General features: G+C 32.4%; 6 protein-coding genes across 10 annotated transcripts in view; 4 read left to right on the forward strand and 2 right to left on the reverse strand.

The window, feature by feature from the left end:
• Positions 1-566: 566 nt before the first annotated feature.
• On the reverse strand, positions 567-9,993 carry Ints6 (integrator complex subunit 6). Its single transcript, XM_076783505.1, has 9 exons — positions 9,364-9,993; positions 9,104-9,181; positions 6,742-6,981; positions 6,467-6,647; positions 5,654-6,381; positions 5,181-5,456; positions 4,761-5,094; positions 3,939-4,682; positions 567-3,796 (listed from the first exon to the last, which is right to left on the reverse strand). The coding sequence occupies exons 1-9, from the start codon at positions 9,478-9,480 to the stop codon at positions 3,588-3,590; spliced, it is 2,907 nt and encodes a 968-aa protein (XP_076639620.1). The 5' UTR covers positions 9,481-9,993; the 3' UTR covers positions 567-3,587.
• A 233-nt stretch (positions 9,994-10,226) lies between these two features.
• LOC143351692 (deoxyribodipyrimidine photo-lyase) lies at positions 10,227-13,455 on the forward strand. 4 transcript variants are annotated; one of them, XM_076783512.1, is made up of 7 exons: positions 10,227-11,481; positions 11,569-11,695; positions 11,790-12,118; positions 12,223-12,469; positions 12,611-12,773; positions 12,847-13,088; positions 13,170-13,455. In XM_076783512.1, the coding sequence occupies exons 1-7, from the start codon at positions 11,407-11,409 to the stop codon at positions 13,319-13,321; spliced, it is 1,335 nt and encodes a 444-aa protein (XP_076639627.1). In that variant the 5' UTR covers positions 10,227-11,406; the 3' UTR covers positions 13,322-13,455. The 4 variants fall into 4 exon arrangements, with proteins under 4 accessions (XP_076639627.1, XP_076639624.1, XP_076639625.1 ...); XM_076783509.1 differs by having other exon boundaries at positions 10,227-11,079; positions 11,153-11,481; positions 12,223-12,773; XM_076783510.1 differs by having other exon boundaries at positions 10,227-11,075; positions 11,153-11,481; positions 12,223-12,773.
• The window catches only part of LOC143351691 (uncharacterized), a 37,097-nt gene continuing 29,423 nt past the window's right edge, over positions 13,370-21,043 (reverse strand). For both annotated transcript variants that reach the window (XM_076783506.1, XM_076783508.1), the window contains exons 7-9: positions 20,628-20,827; positions 13,897-14,141; positions 13,370-13,827 (exon numbers count right to left, since the gene is read on the reverse strand). In XM_076783506.1, the coding sequence (XP_076639621.1) occupies positions 13,525-13,827; positions 13,897-14,141; positions 20,628-20,827 (748 nt within the window). In that variant the 3' untranslated portion in view covers positions 13,370-13,524. The remainder of the gene's footprint in view (positions 13,828-13,896; positions 14,142-20,627; positions 20,828-21,043) is intronic.
• On the forward strand, positions 14,379-15,878 carry Kune (claudin). The gene is made up of 2 exons (XM_076783517.1): positions 14,379-14,657; positions 14,908-15,878. Exons 1-2 carry the CDS (start codon positions 14,522-14,524, stop codon positions 15,408-15,410), a joined length of 639 nt encoding a protein of 212 aa, XP_076639632.1. The 5' UTR covers positions 14,379-14,521; the 3' UTR covers positions 15,411-15,878.
• Positions 16,875-18,872, forward strand: Sinu (claudin family member sinuous). The gene is made up of 2 exons (XM_076783516.1): positions 16,875-17,684; positions 17,812-18,872. Exons 1-2 carry the CDS (start codon positions 17,408-17,410, stop codon positions 18,198-18,200), a joined length of 666 nt encoding a protein of 221 aa, XP_076639631.1. The 5' UTR covers positions 16,875-17,407; the 3' UTR covers positions 18,201-18,872.
• On the forward strand, positions 19,067-20,600 carry Pck (Claudin superfamily protein pickel). The gene is made up of 4 exons (XM_076783515.1): positions 19,067-19,248; positions 19,328-19,394; positions 19,511-19,848; positions 19,926-20,600. The coding sequence occupies exons 1-4, from the start codon at positions 19,212-19,214 to the stop codon at positions 20,186-20,188; spliced, it is 705 nt and encodes a 234-aa protein (XP_076639630.1). The 5' UTR covers positions 19,067-19,211; the 3' UTR covers positions 20,189-20,600.

Consider the following 21,043-nt stretch of genomic DNA (forward strand, 5'->3'; position numbering starts at 1 on the left):
TGTTAATTGAAACATAGAGTTGTGACAATATAATATAATATATGATAAACATAACCCAAATCTGTACAAGTTTAAATATGTTTCTCATTACTCAAGCATATACTGAACTAAAATTCTAGTAAATATATAATGGTGTAGGGTTATAGTAGCCCCTGAGAAGAATATAACTAGTTGATATAAATCCATTCAGCACTAAATGAACAAAATAGTTATAAATAAAGATGTTGATTTTTGTATTCACATATCTAGTCTTTTTACCATTATTTATCATTTCTGAGTATCTTAAGCTTTTTGTGCTACATATATTTATGCTTGAACTGAAATATTATAGGTAAATAACAAACTATGAAATGATGTTTCAATTGTCTTTTGATTTATTTTTTTTTTTTTAAAGCTTATTTGCTATTTTTTTAAAAATATAAACGTAAAAATGGAACAATCATTTCAATATGAATTTTGTTAATAGTAACCATTAATACATATCTATTTACAATGGAATATGTACAATAACGTACATAGTACTAGTATAGATACAATGAAAGGATAACTAATTAAATGTATTTTAAATGATACAATAAAGGTATATGCGACATGGATATAATAAATTACACTTTGAAATGAAGTTAAAATGAAGTTGAAGATACTTGCTAAGAAAGGATCATGTTATTCCTAAGCTAACAAAGTTTTGATTATGTAACAGATTATAAACTTGTCAATTATAGTTTAAGCTTTCTCTTAATGTGCAAAAGTATTAAATTTATAATTTTCCATTTCATAAATAATTTTTACATAATTCTGTATCATAAGACCAAATATTTTTATAACAAAAAAATTATAAACATTTTTTACAAATTTACATATATTGTTTTAACGAAAATATGATATAGCTGTTTTCTATACTCTTGATACTTTTTTGCAAATATCTTCACTTAATTTTCTTGGTTAAAACGTTCGTATAATAAAAAATTATAATTTCTATAACAAAAATTTCATAATTGTATTACTTACTCCGTTAATTTTTTTTTTTTTTATTATCTATTAATTCATTATAGAATCGCACTTTGTGTTATGTTCATTCAACTTTCTTATTAATTTCTCTTTGGAGCCAGTAAGCGTCTAGCATCATTGTCTTTGAGACTCAGCTAAGCTCCATTATTATAAAATAATTTATTAAACGTTTAACGATTTTAATTAATAAATACTATTTGATATACAATTTCACTACTAGATTTACAAAGAGGAGAGTATAGATATTTAGTGTCCTTGAAAAGGAACCTCGGGTAGATTATCTTACGTAAGATTTGTTTAAATATGAAGGGGCAATAATCGCTATCTTGATATAAAAATGCATTTATAGAAAATCCAGAAAATGCGTAAAATTCAGTTCCTTCTAAAACTGATACTAGAAGGTCTTTTGAATAGGCCCCTTTATATTTAAATGAGAGGTAAATTGTAATTTAATGGTAGAGATGATATGTTGTAATTTATTGGCCTCTTATGTCTGGGATTCATTAGACAGTTTTACTTTCAAGAATTCATTGTTTTTACACATAAACGTGAAAACTGTTCTTGCAGCAGTTACGAGTAACGAAACGATTTTTAGAATGAAGAAGGCTCATCCGCGTATTTGTGTGAAACAATCATTGACTATTGAGAGTAAATCGCTCCAATAAATCCCAGGCACTAAAAGCTTTCTCTATTTTTATATAAAAGATACTAAAGTGAAGTATAGATGAGATTGCTTGGGAGATGTGTTTCTACTATGCATAATACATGCATAATCTATTTTAAGATCAATGGGTAAGATAATCTTCCTGATCATTCAATCTAGGACAATCTACTTAATATTTGGTCAAATCATTATCACTCCTTATAGATAGTAACAAGTGATTTTGACATTATTAATCATTTGTATAAATCATTGCGAATAATTGTATGCTTTTCAACCCACTTCACAATAATTACGAACATAAAATTGTATATAAAATTTAATACAAATTCTTTTTTTGACTTTGATCAAATGGTCGTAAATGCGTCTGTATCTGTAAAACTATGCAGTTTAATGTACTAAAGGAAACCTATATACTTTGTTCGTTTTGTTAAGAATTATAATATAACGTTACCATGTTTTTGAACATACTATCGTTTTTTTTATAAGGACGTCTAAAAGTTATATTGAATTAAAATGGCGTTTGTAGTGGGTTAAAAATAAATACAATTTTTTTCACGCTAATTTTCAATAGCATTAGGCACTGTCAACCCTTCATTGAATTCTTCAATAAGTTCAATTCTATAAGGTAATGTCGAATATAAAAATTAGTTTTTATGACAGTTTTTATACTTTTTGAAAGCCAATATCATTATGCACTAAATTTCATAAAAGAAGATTTATTATGACAAAAACAATTCTATTTCCAGGGTATTTTAATTTACTGAATTACATGATAAAAATATTCTTTCTATCTACAAAATGTAAATTTTTACAATCTATCTTTTAAACAGAAGATATGTATTTTAATTTTGAAAGATCCGAGCATAAGTATTTTTCACTTTTTATAGAAACGAGACTTCAATTTGGCTTCATACTATTAACAACATATACAGAAAAATGTACAGAGCGTATTGTGTGCTGATAAATTTGTTTCTTGATTTATATCCTAGATCACAATAGTGTACGTTAAAATTTTCACAAATGAAAAGAAAGAAAATGACGCGGTTAAAGAAAATACATAATTGTTGTTCTTATATAATGCATCAAATTCTCGATTGTGCAGCTGGTAGAATTGTGCTATTTGATTAATATTGTACTTTTCCAGGGCGATATATTTTTTAAATTTGTTTAAAAAATAGACAAACTTTAAAGTTAGACTATAATTGCTAATTATTAGATAATAAATATTTTTCAAACAAAAGGTTTCTTGAATGCCTGCATCCAAGACATAAAATATTTATGAGTTACTTCTTTAAAGAAAAACAGACGGGTAGTATTCTACAAACAGCATGCCTATTATTTTTACTAGTATTAATCACAAATACTTAAAAATTGTTGCACATCACAGTACATATCAATAATTTTGTAGTATTAAATTCGCATTGAGTTGTTAAAAACGTTGGATAATTAAATGAGAAACCTCAAAATATGAAAGTTTGAATATTTAATGAACAAATACAAGAGAATTTTATATGTTGCAAAAGCATAAAAACTCACACGTTTACAAAGTTATTAAATTACTGTTGACAAGACTTTATTGTCTTAACACACATTATTGATCATTCGCAGAGAACAAGAGAAACATATTTCTACCAACTGTACAGTCACGAAGTGAAAAGCAAGAGAAAAATAGGAGAATGTTAAACCATATCTCCTTGGTTGACATCCAGAATGCTATTTTCTTTCATTAGATTTATCAATTATTATCACTCCGCGCGCCTTAGCAACATACATCCTTAAACGCTAACACGCTTATCGCTTTACAGATGTACGACTTGCTTGATGGGATACCTTGTATCCCATTTAGACATCTCGCATTATTCACTGAATTCTTATTCTTGTTATTTAAATAATGCCCTGATTATGCAACGAATTCTTAACTTATTTTTGTGGCACCATTGTGATTCACCTTGTGGTTTACAGTCCAACTATCCTCTTGTACAGTTTTCAAATATTCTTCTAGCAATGATGCCAAATTACGTCTTTTAAATCGTAACGATTCTTTAACGATATCTCGCAAAAATGCAAGCCGTATATCTAAAGTTCCTTGAATTTGGTGTAAGTGTGAAAATAGTGTCGCATAATCTGAAACAAGATCACGAATCGTTAATAGTCTATTTCGTACAGATTTTTTGTTCATATGCTGTACAAAAATTATACCCTTTCACGTTATCTTTATTACTCTTTAACATGCTCAAAAATAACAAACATATATGTATCAACTTACTTGTACCTCTTCTCCGTACTTCTTTATATACAAGTTCTCGAACGGACAAATTATGTCTTCTAATATCTTCTAATTCCTTCTTCGTCAAAACTTTGTCTTTTTCTACTTTGGGCTCGCGTTTATCCTCGACATGATTGGACAACCTTTCGTCAATTGAATTTTCAACTTTCACACTATTTTCAACATAATCGTTAAGAGGTAGTTTGTTACACTCGTTTTTAACGTTCTCCATTTTCTCAGTTTTTATTTCAATTTTAGGAGCGTCAACATTATTAACTACCGGCGTCAAAGTCGGTGGCGCGTCCATGTGATTATTAATATGTTCCACTGGAATTGGTTCAAAGACCGGTATTGTCGGCATTTCTGCAAGACCATTTACTAATTTCTCGGATGAATTTATATTCGATGTATTTGATATACTAGGTGTTGTAGAATTCACCGTATTTGGTGAAACTTGATTTGAATCAGCAGCCGGGGTTACTTGATTTTTCGTGTCATCGACCCACGGTATTGGCGAACTTGGCGGAGTATTCGTAGGTGTGTATGACGGTCTTCGTACAACTACATCTTTAGGAATTGGACCCGGTTTTCGTTTATTTGGTGGCGGTTTTGAAGCAAGCAATCCCCCATCTGAAGCTGGTAATGTACGTTTAAGACCGCCCTTCGAGGTCGAAGACGTTGCACCAACCATATCGATATCCGCTTCATCGACCATCATCCTTTTATCTATCTTGAATGGATTACCTAAATTCAACAAGGAATAAACTACTGTTCGAACACGAACACTTTAGACGATACTGGTAGAACATTTTAGATAATTACCGAACATATGTTGTCTAACTGGAACACTTTCGATTTCTCTTAAAGGCGGAGTCATGCGTTTCAAATATTCTTGATAATTTCCCATTTGCGCTAAAGGCATCGAATGAACGTAGTCGTCGTCAAGTAGTTTTGTATGTAATAATCCAGGTTGAAGGAAGTTGGCACGCATTCTCACAACTTGATCTAAGAGAGACTTCCGTGGAACGTCAAACGCATTCCTATAACTATGCGCGCCACGTTGTTGACTTCTGACCAATCCAACTACAAATCCACCAAACTCGTTCAATTGATCCCTTAGACCTGTAAACTTGTCTTGTAATAATGGATGCGATACCTATCAAACAAAGAAAAATAGAATTAATATTTATATTATAAACTATAATAATAATAAACAAAATTTTCTAAACAATAAGTGTTTACCAAATCTTTCTTCAAAGGAGTTCTAGGAATAACTCTCACTCCATCTGTCACCGTTGTTGTACTACCATTTACTAAATTTTTTGTCATATTGGCAGCAGCGAGTTGTTTAGAAAGAACCTCGTTGCAAAGTCTATCAAATTCAATTTTAGCTTGATTTTTCAGTCGTTTTAAATAATTTAAGACACTATAGGATAAAGAGTTATCCATGTTATCAGGAATTAATGTTTGTGCTAATGGTGCTGGAGCACCCATTCTAGTTAAAGCTCTCCTAAGGGACTGTAAACAAAAGATATGCAAGAGTATAATTTATTATGTAACATACTATTTATAATTAAAGCCAGATCAAGACATTAACATACAAAAATGTTTAAATCTCAGAAACGATCGAGCTTTTAATCACTATCAGAAGTACGGAATCATAGTTGAGGAATCTAAAAAATCTCAATTCGGCACAATAAATGAAAAAAACTTACCGCTGCATAATAAGTGGGCATGGTTCTCATGTAATTTTGAAACTGTGTTCTCCATTCATTTGTTGGCTTTAATCTGTGAACTTTAAAGAGTTCTTCCAGCAAAGGTAAGAGCACCGGATAATTATAGGGCATTACAAACAAGTTCACGCACGTTAAATTAGTACTTGCTTTTAAATATCCAAACGGGTGACCCACATCGCTGGACTTATAGGAATTAGCTACAAAAACTTGCCAACAAATTGTTGGTTGCTTTCTGGCTAATATGTATTGCGTTAAAGGGCTCGGTTCCAGTTCATATTTATCGAATGGTAGATTTTCTATCACCATAGGCTCTTGACTCGTGCAAGTGAACTTAACGTTTGGATGCGCTGACCTAGGCGGCAAAGAACTAGCACTGAGATCAGGCCAAAAGCTTTCGGGAATCGGCCAGAAACCAACAGCAAACCCTTTTTGAGCAGATCTTGGAACATAAATCAGTCTTCTGCAAGAATGCCATGCCGTATTGCCCGGTACTGTTGGATTCGGAGGATACAACGATCGTGTTCCATTCGTTGTATTACTCTCATCTTCGTTTTCATCGTCATCCGCGTGTTGTGCTTCGTTGGTTAAAGGCGGAGGATCTGGTCCAATCTTCTCGAAATTTATCACCACGCCTGACTGAACTTTTTGTACCAAAGAGTCTATACACTGCATCATCATTCTAAAAGATGTTATACAATACGAACGACCTACGATAAACAACGAATTTTGTTAAATTGAAATTTTCCACGAATAGAGTTATGTTAAATAACATTACAAAAGCGTTGTTTATACCTCCGGTAACTTCACACATAGCATCTATAGGAGATAAATCGCTTGCCACTAAGCCAGTATCTCTTTCGACGGCCGGTGTTCCGGATAGTCTCAATACCAAAGAAAATAATCTTTGGTCCCATCTAAACGGCTCTTTCGTCAATTCGGATCCAGGTATAGGAGAATGCATTGGCAATGTGAACTTTTAATACAAATTTCAGTGGTTATTGCATGTTTTCCAATAGGCTTGTCACAATATATATTACTCGTACTTTTTAAACATTAAATAAACTTACGTCTTGATTTACACCACTATTAGTAGTGTACTTTCCTCCATCTGTAATGACAACAATTACTGAAGGTTCCAGATAAAAGGGACATCTTCCTTGACCATATGTATCTATTCCTGTCTGCATACGATTTATATTCAGAACGTCTAAAGCATGTTTCAAAGCAGCACCTAATGTTGTCAATCCGACACATTGTAAATTTTTAAGCTCATTCATAAAAGTTGCTAAATTTTCCTTCCAGCCAGCCTGAAAGAAAAAAAATATAAATTTCAGTTACAGGACAAGACAGAAAAGGAGAAATTGGTACTTCAAAAAAATCTTTTGCAAGGACTTTAGGTATTGCAATAAAGATTTGTTGGAACATAGGAAAATTACAAGAGTGGCTGTATTCAGTGTTTTAGGACAATCAGGAAACATAACAAACTACTTTAATATCTTGCAATTTTCATTCTTAGATATTCTTATCAGTTTAATTATTCATTAACAGTAACAGAAAAAACTCAAATAATATTTTGTTGTGAAAATATTAAACATACAGCTACTGTGTAATTCTATAATTTTTATATTTTTTATCTATAAATTAAAACTGACAATGAAGCTAATGGTTCAAGAAAGATACAAAGTTGCAGCTTATTGCGAATTGTGTAATTGTATCACTAAAGTTCTGCAATAATGGGTGAGCGAAAAGAACCTCCATGCAAGAGGCATTAAGACAATAAAGAATAGCCATAAAAAATTTACAACAGTAATTATCAGTTGCATCGACGATTCTCTTGATTTCGTATCCACCACAAATACCAACTTTCATCAACTTTTCATGGTAATTCTTTATTGTTTCAGGATTCATTGTTGCATGAAAACTCTTTTTACTTCTCTGTCATCATTACATCCGCGACAGTACTTCAACCCTCATAACAACTTTGGCCCATTCTTGAGCCATGAGCCTGATCACCATATATTCAACTCTGAAATAAAAAAGTAACGTGAATACGTAAAAGTGTTCGCTTAAGTTGAATACATAAAATTAATCCTGAGAAGCATTATGCAAAGAAAAAAAAAATAATAGGTGAAAGTTATTGAAAAAAATATTTAATAGAAATCGGTAAAATCTTGAAGCAATGTGTTTTATCGACGAAATTGTGTGTTATTGGTTTCGTAAATTTGGCGCGCGTATATCCGAGAGGGGGAGAGAGAGAGAGAGAGAGAGAGAGACTCTCGTAGGTAGACCCCCACCCGCGTATCATTACCCACAATGCTGTTCTTCCATAACGGAAGATACGACAAGTGCACGCTGCACTTTACTGCTTTCTTGCTGAGCATCAATTATTCAGCAATCGAAGGGGACAAATAATACCGCAATCGTTACGAATACATCGACTCGTTGTACGAAACAAGGAATCACAAATGCGTTTGAAAGGGAAAACTGAAAGGCATATAAAGGAGAGAAAAGAAAAAAAGTTTATTATATGGAATATTATTAACATGGCAACTAATCAGAGTTGGGTGAAATTTAAAATAGAATTATTTGAAGTATTACTTTTAAGTAGCAAATGCTGAAACGACTGTAAATAAAATAAAAAGTTTTTTTTTTAAACTTCCAAATATATTTGACATTTGAAATCTTTTTTGACCATGAAAAAAAGGTAGGGAAAGTATAAGGACAAAGTAATACATCTGTAATTAAACACAGCAAAAATTCATGCTTACATTTGATCGAATAATTCTTGCTTATATTTGCTCAATCCTCAAGGGTATACAACTTAAACGCAATACAGCATTTTGTCACACACTTTTGGGGCCTGTAGCTGTAAAGCACAATAAACTGGGGCTTTGACATAGACCCTTGATACCCCCAGTGTAAAACACGAAATACATTTTCCAGGCGATGGTCTACAAAATATTACTATTACAAACTTTACCCAACTCTGATTCAAAGTCTACAATAATCTTATTTTCACCATCATAAGATGCAAGAATATGAACATACAGAAAAAAGTAATAATACTTTAATAGTTTCCACTATTTATAATAGTGTTTCAAATACTTCTACATCAAATAACACTCGGATCTGAAGTGTGTTTACTAAGAACAAAACTATAAACCATTTTCATAACAATGTAAATAAAACAGTATTTTATTTCAATCGTAATGGATCAGACTTGGAAACAAAATAACCTATTTACCATTTACTATTTGAAAGGCTATCTTACCTAGGCTTGCACAGTAGGCTAGTACAGAGAGCGTATGTGTGCCTCTATATGCATGTGTGAGAGAGATGAAAAGATCACGGGAAACGGGAGAAAGAAAAGGACAAAAAGTGCGGAAGATGCGAACGGGTAAAGACGGTGAAATACGGAGGAAAACATACCTTGATATTCTGGGGCGGATCTTCGAGGGTCAGGAGCATATAACGATCCCCACGGCTCTCTGGTGATCTCTGTCTTACCTGAAAAAACAAGGATTTAACGTTAAAATGTTGGTGACGAGGGAGGTAAAGCAGGTGAGCCGTTATCCACGTTGCTTTCTCTCTCTTTCTGACGATGATGGTACGAGCCGACGACGACACGACACAAGCACGGCCAAATCGAACCTCCCGGGAGAGCCGGGAAAGCTGTGTGACTGGCGTACCTTCACGAAAGTCTCCACGGCGCTCTTGGCTACGTCTAAAAGCGTGGGTCGCCCGCCCAAATATGCCCTCTGATTCATGGAGGCCGACGTGTCGATCAAAAAGACTATTATGGTCATCTTCGCGAGGCGAACCCGCTCGTTCTCTCGAGGTCGTAACTGCGGCCCGAGACCTCCCGTAGTCAGAACTAGCTAGCTAACAGTCCTATGACGGCGTGGCGCATAACTGCTTCGACCATTGAACGCTCTCCCGAATACGCTCTCCGAAAAACTTCTTTTATCGTAACGGCGCCCGCTCCGCTCTTACTCTCTTTCGACCTCTTTCTTTTCTATCCTTTTCTTCCTATATATGTATATATGTATGTGTATATATATATATATATGTAATTAGTATATATATGCGTCTCTTTTCCTCTACACCAAACCGAATCTACAGCTACTACTGCCGCGCGCCTCTGGTGCTCGAATGTGTCTGGTGGACAGCGGCGCAGGATAGCAGCTGAAACGCAGCCACGAGATCGCGAGTCGTCGTGAGTCGAACAGGTCCGTATGCCAGCCTGCCCGCTTCTTCCCTCGTCTATCCCCCTTCCACAGCCTTCTTTTGACTGGCTCTACCCCCTCCACCGCGACTTTGTCATTGCTCGTCCGAAAAGCATCGCATTTCTGTGATTCTGTGGCATTTCTCCATTGTGTGTGTGCGTGTTGTGATGTTGTTTACTTCTGTTGAGTAGCTGGTGGTTTTGTTGATAGGTTCGCATAATTGGACCCTATTAAACCCAAGCACTTTCGAAATAACAACGTTTCAAACATTTTTTTAACACATTGTCTCACGGTGGATGTTGAAACTAATTCGTCCAGGCTAACGAAACGATGAAATAATCAATCAATAGTTCGATTGCTAATACTTCAATTTCACAGTCGTACCGTTTTCAATGCATTGAAAATTAATGGTTCAATGTATTGAAACATTTACATTTATCTTCTATTCGTACGTTACGTACTTTCTATCACTGCACAATTCGAATTGCTAAACAGGATCACAATTTAACCAAAGCTTACAATGTTTATTTTAATATTAAATAAAATTTTGCCAACTCTGGTTCTTGCAGCGTGGTAAAGCTAGGTTCCTTTTAATTTATCTGACTTGTGGATATGTATGCAAAAACGAAGATAATGTTGCGATTAATAGGTAACCTATTTGTCCTATATTATCAGCAACATTTTATGATCTAATAGCCATATGTGTTTTTATTATCTTGTTGTAACATTGTTATTTTATAAACTACTGCAAAACGTGGCATGCAACGTTATTAACTTACACATATGAACAGTGTATTCTATGTATTATTTTGTATAAAATAGAAATAAATTGTTTCACGATTTAATGGTATTTTTATCTACCTTTTTATATTCTTAATTTTAATACATAATGAGAGCTACGTTAAAAAAATGTAACTTTACGAAAGTTACCAGTGTAATATGATCCAAAGGTGTAACCTATGTTTTTGCCTGATATTATACATTGATGCATCAAAGAAGTGTCTTTACTTTGCTTGTACTGTGTTTAATAGCTTCCCTCGTTAAAAATGTAATTACTTTGTGTATAATTCGAAAATTTTTCAATCAGAAAATTTTATAAACAAGCGTACCTATGTATATCGTACGCGGGCACAGATTGGCTAGTTTTAAATTCTAAACCGAAAGTGTGATGGATGGTTTGTATCTACATATTCGTGTACATATGATGTACAAATGATGTATACATAACTATAGTTTACCTATTCTAACACAGATATAACAACGGCTATATTGCATAGTGTGACTCAATAGGCAGAAGATGCGTCGTTCCAGTCTCAAAAATGTTGTATTAATCTTATAAAATAAATTGCTAACATTTATTCCGTAATTAATTATTAATTTCGATTTAAATGTAAATAAAATATAGAGAAAACTATTGTACTTTAATTTGTGAAATACATTTTTTAAATAAATGTTTATATTATTGTCAATTTAATACTGTATACTGCAAATAATACTCATTAAAATATGACTGAATCAAGTCCATCCAAAAAAAGGAAAACATTGGATCTCTTGACAAAGTTTAAGAGTAATAGAGAGAATGTGAGTTAAGTTTCTTTTTATACCTTACAAATGCATTTTATTTATTTAAATTTTTTATTAACACGATTGATAAATGTTTTTCTTTAGACAGCCAAATGTGTCATGACATTTAATTTTAAAAAAGAACGTGTTCGAGTATTGAATAATTTGAATGATGTTAAAAAGGAATGTAAAGGTATTTTATATTGGATGTTTCGTGATGTTAGAGTACAAGGTATTTATGTAAGGATATTGCATATATAATGTATGTAATATTGCTTTTATAGATATAGTACTTTTAGTATAAAATACATTTTTAATGTTTTTAGATAACTGGGCTTTGCTATTTGCTCAAAAAACTGCTTTAAAAAACAATGTACCACTTCATGTATGTTTCTGTATAATGCCAAGCTTCCTTGATGCTTCAATAAGATACTATAAATTTCTCCTGAAAGGATTGGAGGAAGTTGAGGAAGAATGTAAAATGTTAAATATAAATTTCCATCTTTTACATGGAGAGCCAAACATTGGCATTCTTAAATTTGTAAAAACATTTAATATGGGGGCTGTAATTACAGACTTTTACCCACTGAAATTGCCTATGTCATGGATCAATGATTTACAGAACAATCTTCCTAAAGATGTTCCTATTTGTCAAGTAAATAAAATTATATAATACATTTATTTTTTTGGTTTTATATAGGTAGTAATTTATTAACAATTAATTAATGGTTGGTTCTCTTAATATACGTTTTGGTAAAGGTAGATGCACATAATATTGTGCCCTGCTGGTGTGCCTCACCAAAAGAAGAATTTGCTGCTAGAACAATTAGAAATAAAATACATACAAAGTTGGAAGAATTTTTAACAGAATTTCCACCCATTGTAAAACATCTGTATGTAACAACAGATAAGTTTGAAAAGAATAACTGGAAAACAGCTTTGAAAAATGTAAAAGTAGATACATCTGTGGATGAAATTACATGGGCAATGCCAGGGTATGAACATGGTATTAAAGAACTAGAAAGTTTTATACAAAATCGTTTAAAACAGTACGCAGATAAACGTAATGATCCGTTGTCGGATGCTACTAGCAATTTGTCTCCATGGTTTCATTTTGGTATGATATCTGTACAACGTTGTATTTTAGAAATACAGAAATACAAAAAGTTATATCCGAAATCGGTTCAATCTTTTATCGAGGAGGCTGTTATACGGCGAGAACTTAGCGACAATTTTTGTTTCTATAATGAAAATTATGATCTTCTTGAAGGAGCTCATGCTTGGGCAATAGAAACATTAACTAAGCATCGGTAATGTATTCGTATTTTGTTCTCAATTGCGTGCAGGTATATTGATTAATACCAAACATATTAACGTATATAGAGAAGATAAAAGAAAGTATGTGTATACTTTAAATCATTTGGAGAATTCTGAAACCCATGATGATTTATGGAATGCATGCCAAAATCAAATGGTAACAACAGGAAAAATGAGTGGATTTTTGAGAATGTATTGGGCAAAGAAGATATTAGAATGGACTGCAACACCTGAAAGTGCATTAGAAACGGCTATTTTCTTAAACAATAAATACAGTATAGATGGTTGTGATCCTAATGGTTATGTAGGTCAGTTTTATATGTTTCTTGTATCCGACATTATAATGATTTTAACGCTATTGAAACAACACGTGTTGATACAATTCTTAGGTTGTATGTGGTCTATATGTGGTGTCCATGATCATGGTTGGCCAGAGAGAGAAATATTTGGAAAAATAAGATACATGAATTATGAAGGATGTAAAAGAAAGTTTAACGTTAGCGAGTTTGTCACCAAATGGGGAAAGGAAGAAAAGCGATAATGTATCGAAATAAGGCAACTAAATGTCAATTATTTATTGCTGTTCCAATCCGTCCATTTATGCTGATTAAAAAATAAAAAATAAATGCAATATAAATTTTTAAAGATAATTCAAACAGTTAAAAAATAGAGAAATATTTTTAATTTATAATACACAATTAATATGTACCTTTTCTAATAGTTTTTAACAACTAATGAAATTTATTAACATTTTATATCATTGCTTATTGATGAAAGTGAAGCAGGGACTGTATCTAATGATGTTAAAGAAAGTGCAGCAGCCTTTAAGGCCAAAGAAAGACAATTAGTTTCATATAGATTTTTATGAATCCCATAAATTATTCCGGCAGTAAGGCAGTCTCCACAGCCACTTACATTAAATGTTTCGTTTGAGTCTTCGGAAATGTAAGATAATGGCGAATACAAACGAGATGTAATCATAGTATTTTCAACTAAGTTACCCTTTGTGTCGTAAAAAGGATTACTTTCTAAAGCTTTGCGAACAACCTACCGAGAACAATATTATATACTTAGTTAAATCGCATTTAAAATTTTTCCATAATTAATAATATTTACCAATACTCCCTGTGATCCTAATGTAGTTATAACTACTGGAACAAATTCGGCTACTTGTTCCGCGATTGTTTTTACTTCTTCTAAGTTCATGATCAATTTATTTTCAGGCACGTGTATTCCAAAATATTTTCCTATGATTTTTAATTCGTTTCTGTTTGGAGATATAAAATGCAGGACATTTTGCCACTGTGCTTTTGCTTCAAATATTTTCGTTGCCTTCTTTACATCCGTAGGTTCGTACCAAACTGAAAGAAAAATTATTTTTGTTAATATTACTTATTTATAGAGTCATCTTCTGAATACAGTATCATGTAGTGATGTTTTATCGTATTGAATAAAATTTTTATTGAATCTTGGCTTGGAAAACTATTCAAATGAACCGCTGAATAAATTAAATGCATCCTCCGTAACAAGCAGCGCTGCTGACGCGCTAAAAATGCTTCGTATGAAGGCATCTACTGAGATTCTATTTCATAGGACATTTAGTATGCGTGTGTGTACATTTCAACATAACCATAAGCTATACCGCAGAAAAACAAAATTTTGTTGTCAGTCAATAATACATCATACAATATAAGAAGTATCAAGTTTTACGATACGATTGTATCAATAATTTGATAATATAATGGGTAAAACTCGCAACGGGAAAGCTGCTGCAATATGCACGGCTGTTGCATTTGTTTTAATAGTGATCGCATTTACCACACCCAATTGGCTCGAAACAGACGGAAAATTGGAAAATCCAAAATTTGTTAAGATCGGTAATATGATTTAAAATGTTTCTTCCACTATAAGAATAATATTACGTTATTTACGTTTTGTTATTGTTTAAATGACGCACTTTTAAAGCAAGAGTTTTACATTAATTTCATTGTGTTTTTCAATCGGTATTTACATAAAATTTGAATCGTACGATCGTTTGTAGTTGTATAAATTACAGAGAAATTAAATGTAAATGAAATGCTATTTAAAATCTTCATTCATTTGTAAAAAATTCATTTGTTGTTACAGGTTTATGGCAGGTGTGTTTTAGAGGATTTGAACATCCTCATCACTTGTATGATACTAAATTTTATGGTTGTTGGTGGGTGTTTGAAGAAGAATATTATATAATTCATGATATCCTTCTGACGGACTTTTTTGTTGCAACACAATTTTTTTTCACATTATGCCTGACATTACTATTAATAGGAGGTTTCTCAACAATATTATACACATGCTGTTCCCGTCATCATGATAAATACCAGTTGCTTCTATGGACAACTGGTGCAAATTTGTTATTAGGAGGAATATGTGGTATTATAGCTGTAATAATATTTGGTGCAAGAGGTGACAGTAGAGACTGGATGCCCAACTGGGAACATAATGATATTAGTTGGTCTTATGCATTGGCTGTAGTGGGAAGCTTTACTTTGATCATAGCAGGAGTGCTCTTTCTAATTGAAGGTCGTAGACACAAAAAGAAACAAGAAAGAATATTAAATGAAGAACAGAAAACACATACAACCATCTAACTGTAGTTTTCATTCATGACAAAAATGAATCTGATAAACTATTTGAAATATCGAAGATCTGCACATGGTTCATCTATGAGCTCAAGCACAGTCTATGTAGATTTACTTTGAACAAGCTCTGCATGAACTTTCAAAGATTTTATTATATATTTTTATATTTATACTCATTATTTTGATAGATATTATTTACACTGCATGTAAACGTCCTTGTTATCTCATAAAATGCAATTATAACTTTAATGTATTTAAAAAGAAAGAAAAATGGGACAGTCTGAAATCAAAGAAAATATTTTATATATTCTTATAATATTTAAAATGTAAATTATGCATTTATTGTTTGTTTTATAGAATAATTAATGCTACAAATCCGTCCATAGAAGTAAGACGTTTTATGCGAAAAGACTAAGTGTCTGTAAATAAAAATAGTATTAGCTGTGTAACTGAAAACATTGCATGGCCTTTACATGAACAAATATTGTATATTTGTAGTAATCTTTTATATCAGAAAAATGTATAAAAAGTTGAAGCAATAAAATAACTTGTTTGAAAATGTCTACTTCCATTAGTACTTTTTTTTTCTTCATAGAATTGTGTTGATTTGCTAAATCAACTTTACGTATATAAATTTACGAGACTATTTTATTAGGAGAATTATAATGTTAAGAAATTGAACATCGTTGGAAATCAAAATACAATAATTTCATGAGTATATTCACGTTTAATGTAACTCGTACCAAGATTTCGATCTATGAAATTTGTAGGGAAAAATAATCAAGTTTTAAAGGGCAGAACACAGTCAAGTTGTGACCCGTTTTACTATCGAGGGAAATAATTCAACGTGAGTTACGACTAAGATTGCGTGCACGAAGATCGACGTCAGGTGTAAGTCGTTGACCCAGTTTACCTCCTATTTTAATCAGCGACTTCTACAATTTCGCATACTATATCGATCACATCTGAAAACCGTATTACTGTCGGTTACACGCCATTTTTTACACTTACTGATACTATAAAATTGTACAAGTATCGATAAACGTATTAATTCATGAACGGTTTCGTAAATAATTCATTATTTGTCTAGCATCATTTACATAAAATTATCCCTTTAACTCTCATTGTTTGAAAACAAAGGTAATATAAAACGATAGAAATGTGATTTGCGATAAATTTCAATTCGATTTACAGTTAATTTGTTTTTTATTTCCATAATCACATGCATTCGAGTCGTCATTTTGACGCATGTGAATTTTATCTGAATGAATCATGAGCGGATGACAATAAAAGTGACTCGCATTCTGAGAATCTTGATCTAAGACGATGAGTGTGGCTTAAATAAATTATAAATGTAAAATATCTATCCCATAAAAAATTCTTAATCCTGTATATAATCCCACGAATATAGAGATCTAAAGATATGGAAAACTAAGTTTGGAATCTGACTCTTAAAATTTATTTCTTCGATATTCTTCGTCAAATTCTAGAATTATTGAAGAAACGTAAAACAAAGTTCGACATATATTTAAAGAAAATTGTTTTCAGTAGTACGCGGTGCATTTGACCCAATTTATTTGCATATTGATGTTGCTTACATTCGTTGCACGTTCAAAGGCGCCAAATAAAAATAACAACGTTGTAATGTTCTAACAATGAGAATTTACATAAAATTTTTAACTCGCGGAGTAGCGTTTCCCATGTTAAAGTATCGCTCATCTTAGTCTTGTTCTTTGTAATTGAATCGAGGACATTTCATTTTTTAAGTATTTTAACAGCAGATTGAGAACCCTTTACTCGTAATAACTGCTAGCTTGTACTCGTGGGATACTCACGATTTTACAAGGTTAGGTTAGACGGTATTCTACATGGCCACTGGACAACATAACGTGTTTGGGTGTGGTTAATACCGTGGGATCTTTACTGGATCAGTAGATTTGTGAATTGTTTATCGTTCGCAGTATTCCACGTCGTGATCTCCATCGTTCACGGAACGAACTTTTACGATGAAGAAAAGAAGCTTTTCTGGCAACATCGGTGTCGGTGTTTTCATTCTCGCTTTCGTGTGTGTCTGTGTTGCATTCGGTACACCATCATGGTTAGTGAGCGATTATCGTATCACTGGCGCGAAACTAGATAAATTGGGCCTTTGGACACATTGCTTTAGATCTTTGCCAAATCCTCAGGAAATGGATGCGCCTAGACGCTTTTTCGTCGGCTGCAGATGGGTTTATGATCCCTTCACTGCAGGATACTCTGATATTCGTGGTTTTCTTCTGCCTCGTGAGTTTCCTCTTTTATTTCACCATAAAAACGATATTTGTTCAAAAGATCTTGATTTCTTTTTGGATATCTTTGTTTGATAAGCATTTACATATTTCACACATAATTGTAATTGTTTTTGTTACAGCATTCATGATAGCAACACAGTTCTTCTTCACTCTATGCTTTTTATTGAGTCTTATATCGTTTATATTGATATTGTTATTTGCTTTATGCTGCAATCCAGAACAGAGACGATATGTACAACTCATAATGACGATTGGATATTTGTTATTGGCTGGTGGTATAAGTGGTGGATTGGCAGTTATTATATTTGCATGCCTTGGAAACACCAAAGGTTGGATGCCTGGGCATGCGAATAACTTTTTTGGTTGGTCCTTCATAATGGCAGCTGTAGGCAGTGTATTGACTATTATAACCGGTATACTTTTCCTTGTTGAAGGAATAGTTCAGCGAAAAAAGAGAGAATACTTGAAAGAATCTCAAACAAGATTTCAACTTGAATCTCGTACATAAGTAGGATATTTTTATCATACAAGACTTGCACATTTTAATACCAAAATTTTGTAATATTATTCCGTCCATTTATATTAGCTTGTATCCAATAGTAGAGTAAATTGTGTAGATTATAAGATTTGTATTATTTTAAGTACAAAGTAAGATATGAACAAGATTTGTATTTTTGTATAATGTTTTATATATACAAGATATGTAGAGGTATATTCATTACAGAGAGCTATCTGTATACTCATACTGTTATTGCTTTTGCTGTATATCGACAATTTTGGAATTTAACATTAATGCACAAAGTAAATGTACTTTGAGCCATCATACTTTCCTTTGTAAAACAAGTGCCTTAAAAAACAGTTATATAGACAGTTAATAAGAATGCGATCGTATCTATGATTATTTTAGCAAGAGTTTTGAAGCCTAGAGGGAGAACAATCTCGATCATATTAAATAAGTAATTTGTTTCTTTTGTACACGCGATAGGTCGTTGAATACTACATGATTTTATGATGTAAATGTTCACTGCCAGTGTTAAATTTGTATGTTGTAAACGTAAAAAGACTTGTTATTTACATATACACAATAATTGAGTAATATTACTTGGTAATTTAATGGCTGACATCCGTCCTTAAATACAAAATCATTTATAAAATTATACCTAATTAAGATAGCACAATGCATACATTTTTGTAATATATCTTTACTTAAATAAACATGTAATTAGTTGTTAAATAAAATCCTGTTTTGTGTTTTTCCTGTTCGCCTTTCCTTTGTTAAAAGAATTGTTTATTTTGTTCGATAACTTGATTTTACATTTATTTTTAAATACAAATGATTTGAGAACCACTGATTACCGAACAGCGCCATCTTACAAAATGTCAAATAAGTTTGCAGCAGCGAAGGAACGAGAGGTGTGGCAAATTGCAACAAAGTCCGTGTTTCGGTAGTTTATAAACAAACTTTTTGTTAAACTGAATTGATTTATAATTTTGATCTCATCAATAATAAATTATTAACATGTCCGTCGATAAACAGGAATATCATCGCGCGTCAAGTAAGGAATATTGTTTTTCACTGTATGGTGATTGACAAACATGTTTAACCTCTATTCATTTTTCATTATGTTTTTTCAGATGCGATAGTTTTTGGTGGAGTTATCACGTATATTGCTGGTTTACTATTAGTAATGGCATTTACGAGGTAATAATTAACAAAATTTGGAACTTTCATATAATAATAATATCTGAGTAAATATAGTTCTTCAAAGACTATTTAATATCTAATTATTTTTACAATTAAATTTTAACTACTTTCAGCCCCTATTGGATACAGTCTTATCAAGAAACTTTCAGTAGTTTCAAGCACATGGGACTTTGGGAATATTGTTTTGAACAATTTCGATACCCATACTTTCAGTTTGATAAGAAATTTGATGGATGTCATCACATCTTCTCTGAAGAATATTATGTGATTCGTGAATGGCTGTTACCAGTATGGCTGATGGTGGTGCAAACATTTGTCACTCTTGCCCTTTTGCTGTCTTTTTTCGCGCAAGTTCTGATTGCATTGATTCTAGTTCGTTGGCCTTTGAAATTTGTATTGAATTTTGAATGGCTCCTTTCTGCATTTGCCTTTCTGTCTTGTGCAGCTACAGGCGAGTACAAATTTCATTAACAACAAAGTACGAAAAATGTTGGAAATGTAATTAATTTTATGATTTTCGTATTTCAGGCACTTTTTTGTTCTTGGCAGTGTCAATATTTGGAGGGCAATGCTGGCGCAGAGACTGGTTGATGTACCCGAATTTTAATCATTTATCTTGGTCATATGGCTTAGCAGTTATCTCGTTTATGTTCCATTGGTTGGCTGCATTTTTCTTGTATCTGGATGCCAAAGCCGGTTATAGGTTGCGCCGAGAATCTCGTAATTTAGTAATGCAAATGCAGCCTAATCCACAGACTCATCAAGGGTTGCAAAGAGGAGGATACATATAATTCGTTCTCTACTACACGAAACGATCGTGTTATCAAGTTCACGTATGCGTGTTCTCATCAATACTATTTAACTCCGTCCATTTCTTATAGAAATTTATATATTTAGAGGAAGAGAACTGTTTATACATATCTATAATATAGTTTTATACACGTAGCTATAAATTGCGACTATCGCAAGTATACAGTGATAAATATGACTGTCACGTATATGTATATTCAGAGCTTGTATTTATAAGCTTGACAAATCTTCTAAATTATATCTCAAGCATACTAATTATTTTGTACTTTATAGTTTTTAGATATACACATTTAATGCCGAGATCACGATATTAATTTTTATATTGTACATTCCGAAGATGCGGTCAAACACATACGAGATTATTACTCCAATAAAATAAATTGAAAAAGAATCGCTAGAGTATTAAGAAGTATCGCTTACCTGGAATTTTCGAGCATATTGCAAGGTCTAGGACGTATTTAATCGTGTCCAGAGGTGGATTTCCATCGAGAACAATGAAGCTGGCGTTTTCTATGTACGATTGGTATTTCTTTGCCAAATTCGGGCTAATGCTGGCGAAGAAGTCCATCTCACCGATTCCAAAACGGCATTCACCTTTAGAGTCGATTATTGCGGTATATCTTGAATTACAAAGTACAACAAAAAGCATAGAATTATTATCAACGAATTATTTTTTAACTTTCGAGAAATTCTATGCGAAGTTTGTCATTAACGATAGACGTAATCGTTTAATCAGATAAGTATTCGATTTTGTAGGTGTGAATTTATTCTAAAACCCCTGTTAATGAAAGAGAGACAGAGAGAGAGAGAGGGGGTATCCTGTGGCTTATTTGGGG

This window comes from Colletes latitarsis, chromosome 2, assembly GCF_051014445.1.
Source record: "Colletes latitarsis isolate SP2378_abdomen chromosome 2, iyColLati1, whole genome shotgun sequence".
Classification (NCBI taxonomy): Eukaryota; Metazoa; Arthropoda; class Insecta; order Hymenoptera; family Colletidae; genus Colletes; species Colletes latitarsis.

Excerpts from the sequence above, each read along its gene's own strand:
- Ints6 (XM_076783505.1), bottom strand. The coding sequence starts at position 9,480 with ATGACCATAATAGTCTTTTTGATCGACACGTCGGCCTCCATGAATCAG. Across the intron at positions 6,382-6,466 it reads TATGTGTGAAGTTACCGGAG|GTCGTTCGTATTGTATAACA; the intron begins GTATAAACAACG and ends TGTTTATCGTAG. Across the intron at positions 5,457-5,653 it reads TGCCCACTTATTATGCAGCG|TCCCTTAGGAGAGCTTTAAC; the intron begins GTAAGTTTTTTT and ends TTTTGTTTACAG.
- LOC143351692 (XM_076783509.1), top strand. The coding sequence starts at position 11,407 with ATGACTGAATCAAGTCCATCCAAAAAAAGGAAAACATTGGATCTCTTG. Across the intron at positions 11,482-11,568 it reads TTAAGAGTAATAGAGAGAAT|ACAGCCAAATGTGTCATGAC; the intron begins GTGAGTTAAGTT and ends GTTTTTCTTTAG. Across the intron at positions 11,696-11,789 it reads TCGTGATGTTAGAGTACAAG|ATAACTGGGCTTTGCTATTT; the intron begins GTATTTATGTAA and ends TAATGTTTTTAG.
- Kune (XM_076783517.1), top strand. The coding sequence starts at position 14,522 with ATGGGTAAAACTCGCAACGGGAAAGCTGCTGCAATATGCACGGCTGTT. Across the intron at positions 14,658-14,907 it reads TCCAAAATTTGTTAAGATCG|GTTTATGGCAGGTGTGTTTT; the intron begins GTAATATGATTT and ends TTGTTGTTACAG.
- Sinu (XM_076783516.1), top strand. The coding sequence starts at position 17,408 with ATGAAGAAAAGAAGCTTTTCTGGCAACATCGGTGTCGGTGTTTTCATT. Across the intron at positions 17,685-17,811 it reads TCGTGGTTTTCTTCTGCCTC|CATTCATGATAGCAACACAG; the intron begins GTGAGTTTCCTC and ends TTTTTGTTACAG.
- Pck (XM_076783515.1), top strand. The coding sequence starts at position 19,212 with ATGTCCGTCGATAAACAGGAATATCATCGCGCGTCAA. Across the intron at positions 19,249-19,327 it reads GGAATATCATCGCGCGTCAA|ATGCGATAGTTTTTGGTGGA; the intron begins GTAAGGAATATT and ends ATGTTTTTTCAG. Across the intron at positions 19,395-19,510 it reads TTAGTAATGGCATTTACGAG|CCCCTATTGGATACAGTCTT; the intron begins GTAATAATTAAC and ends AACTACTTTCAG.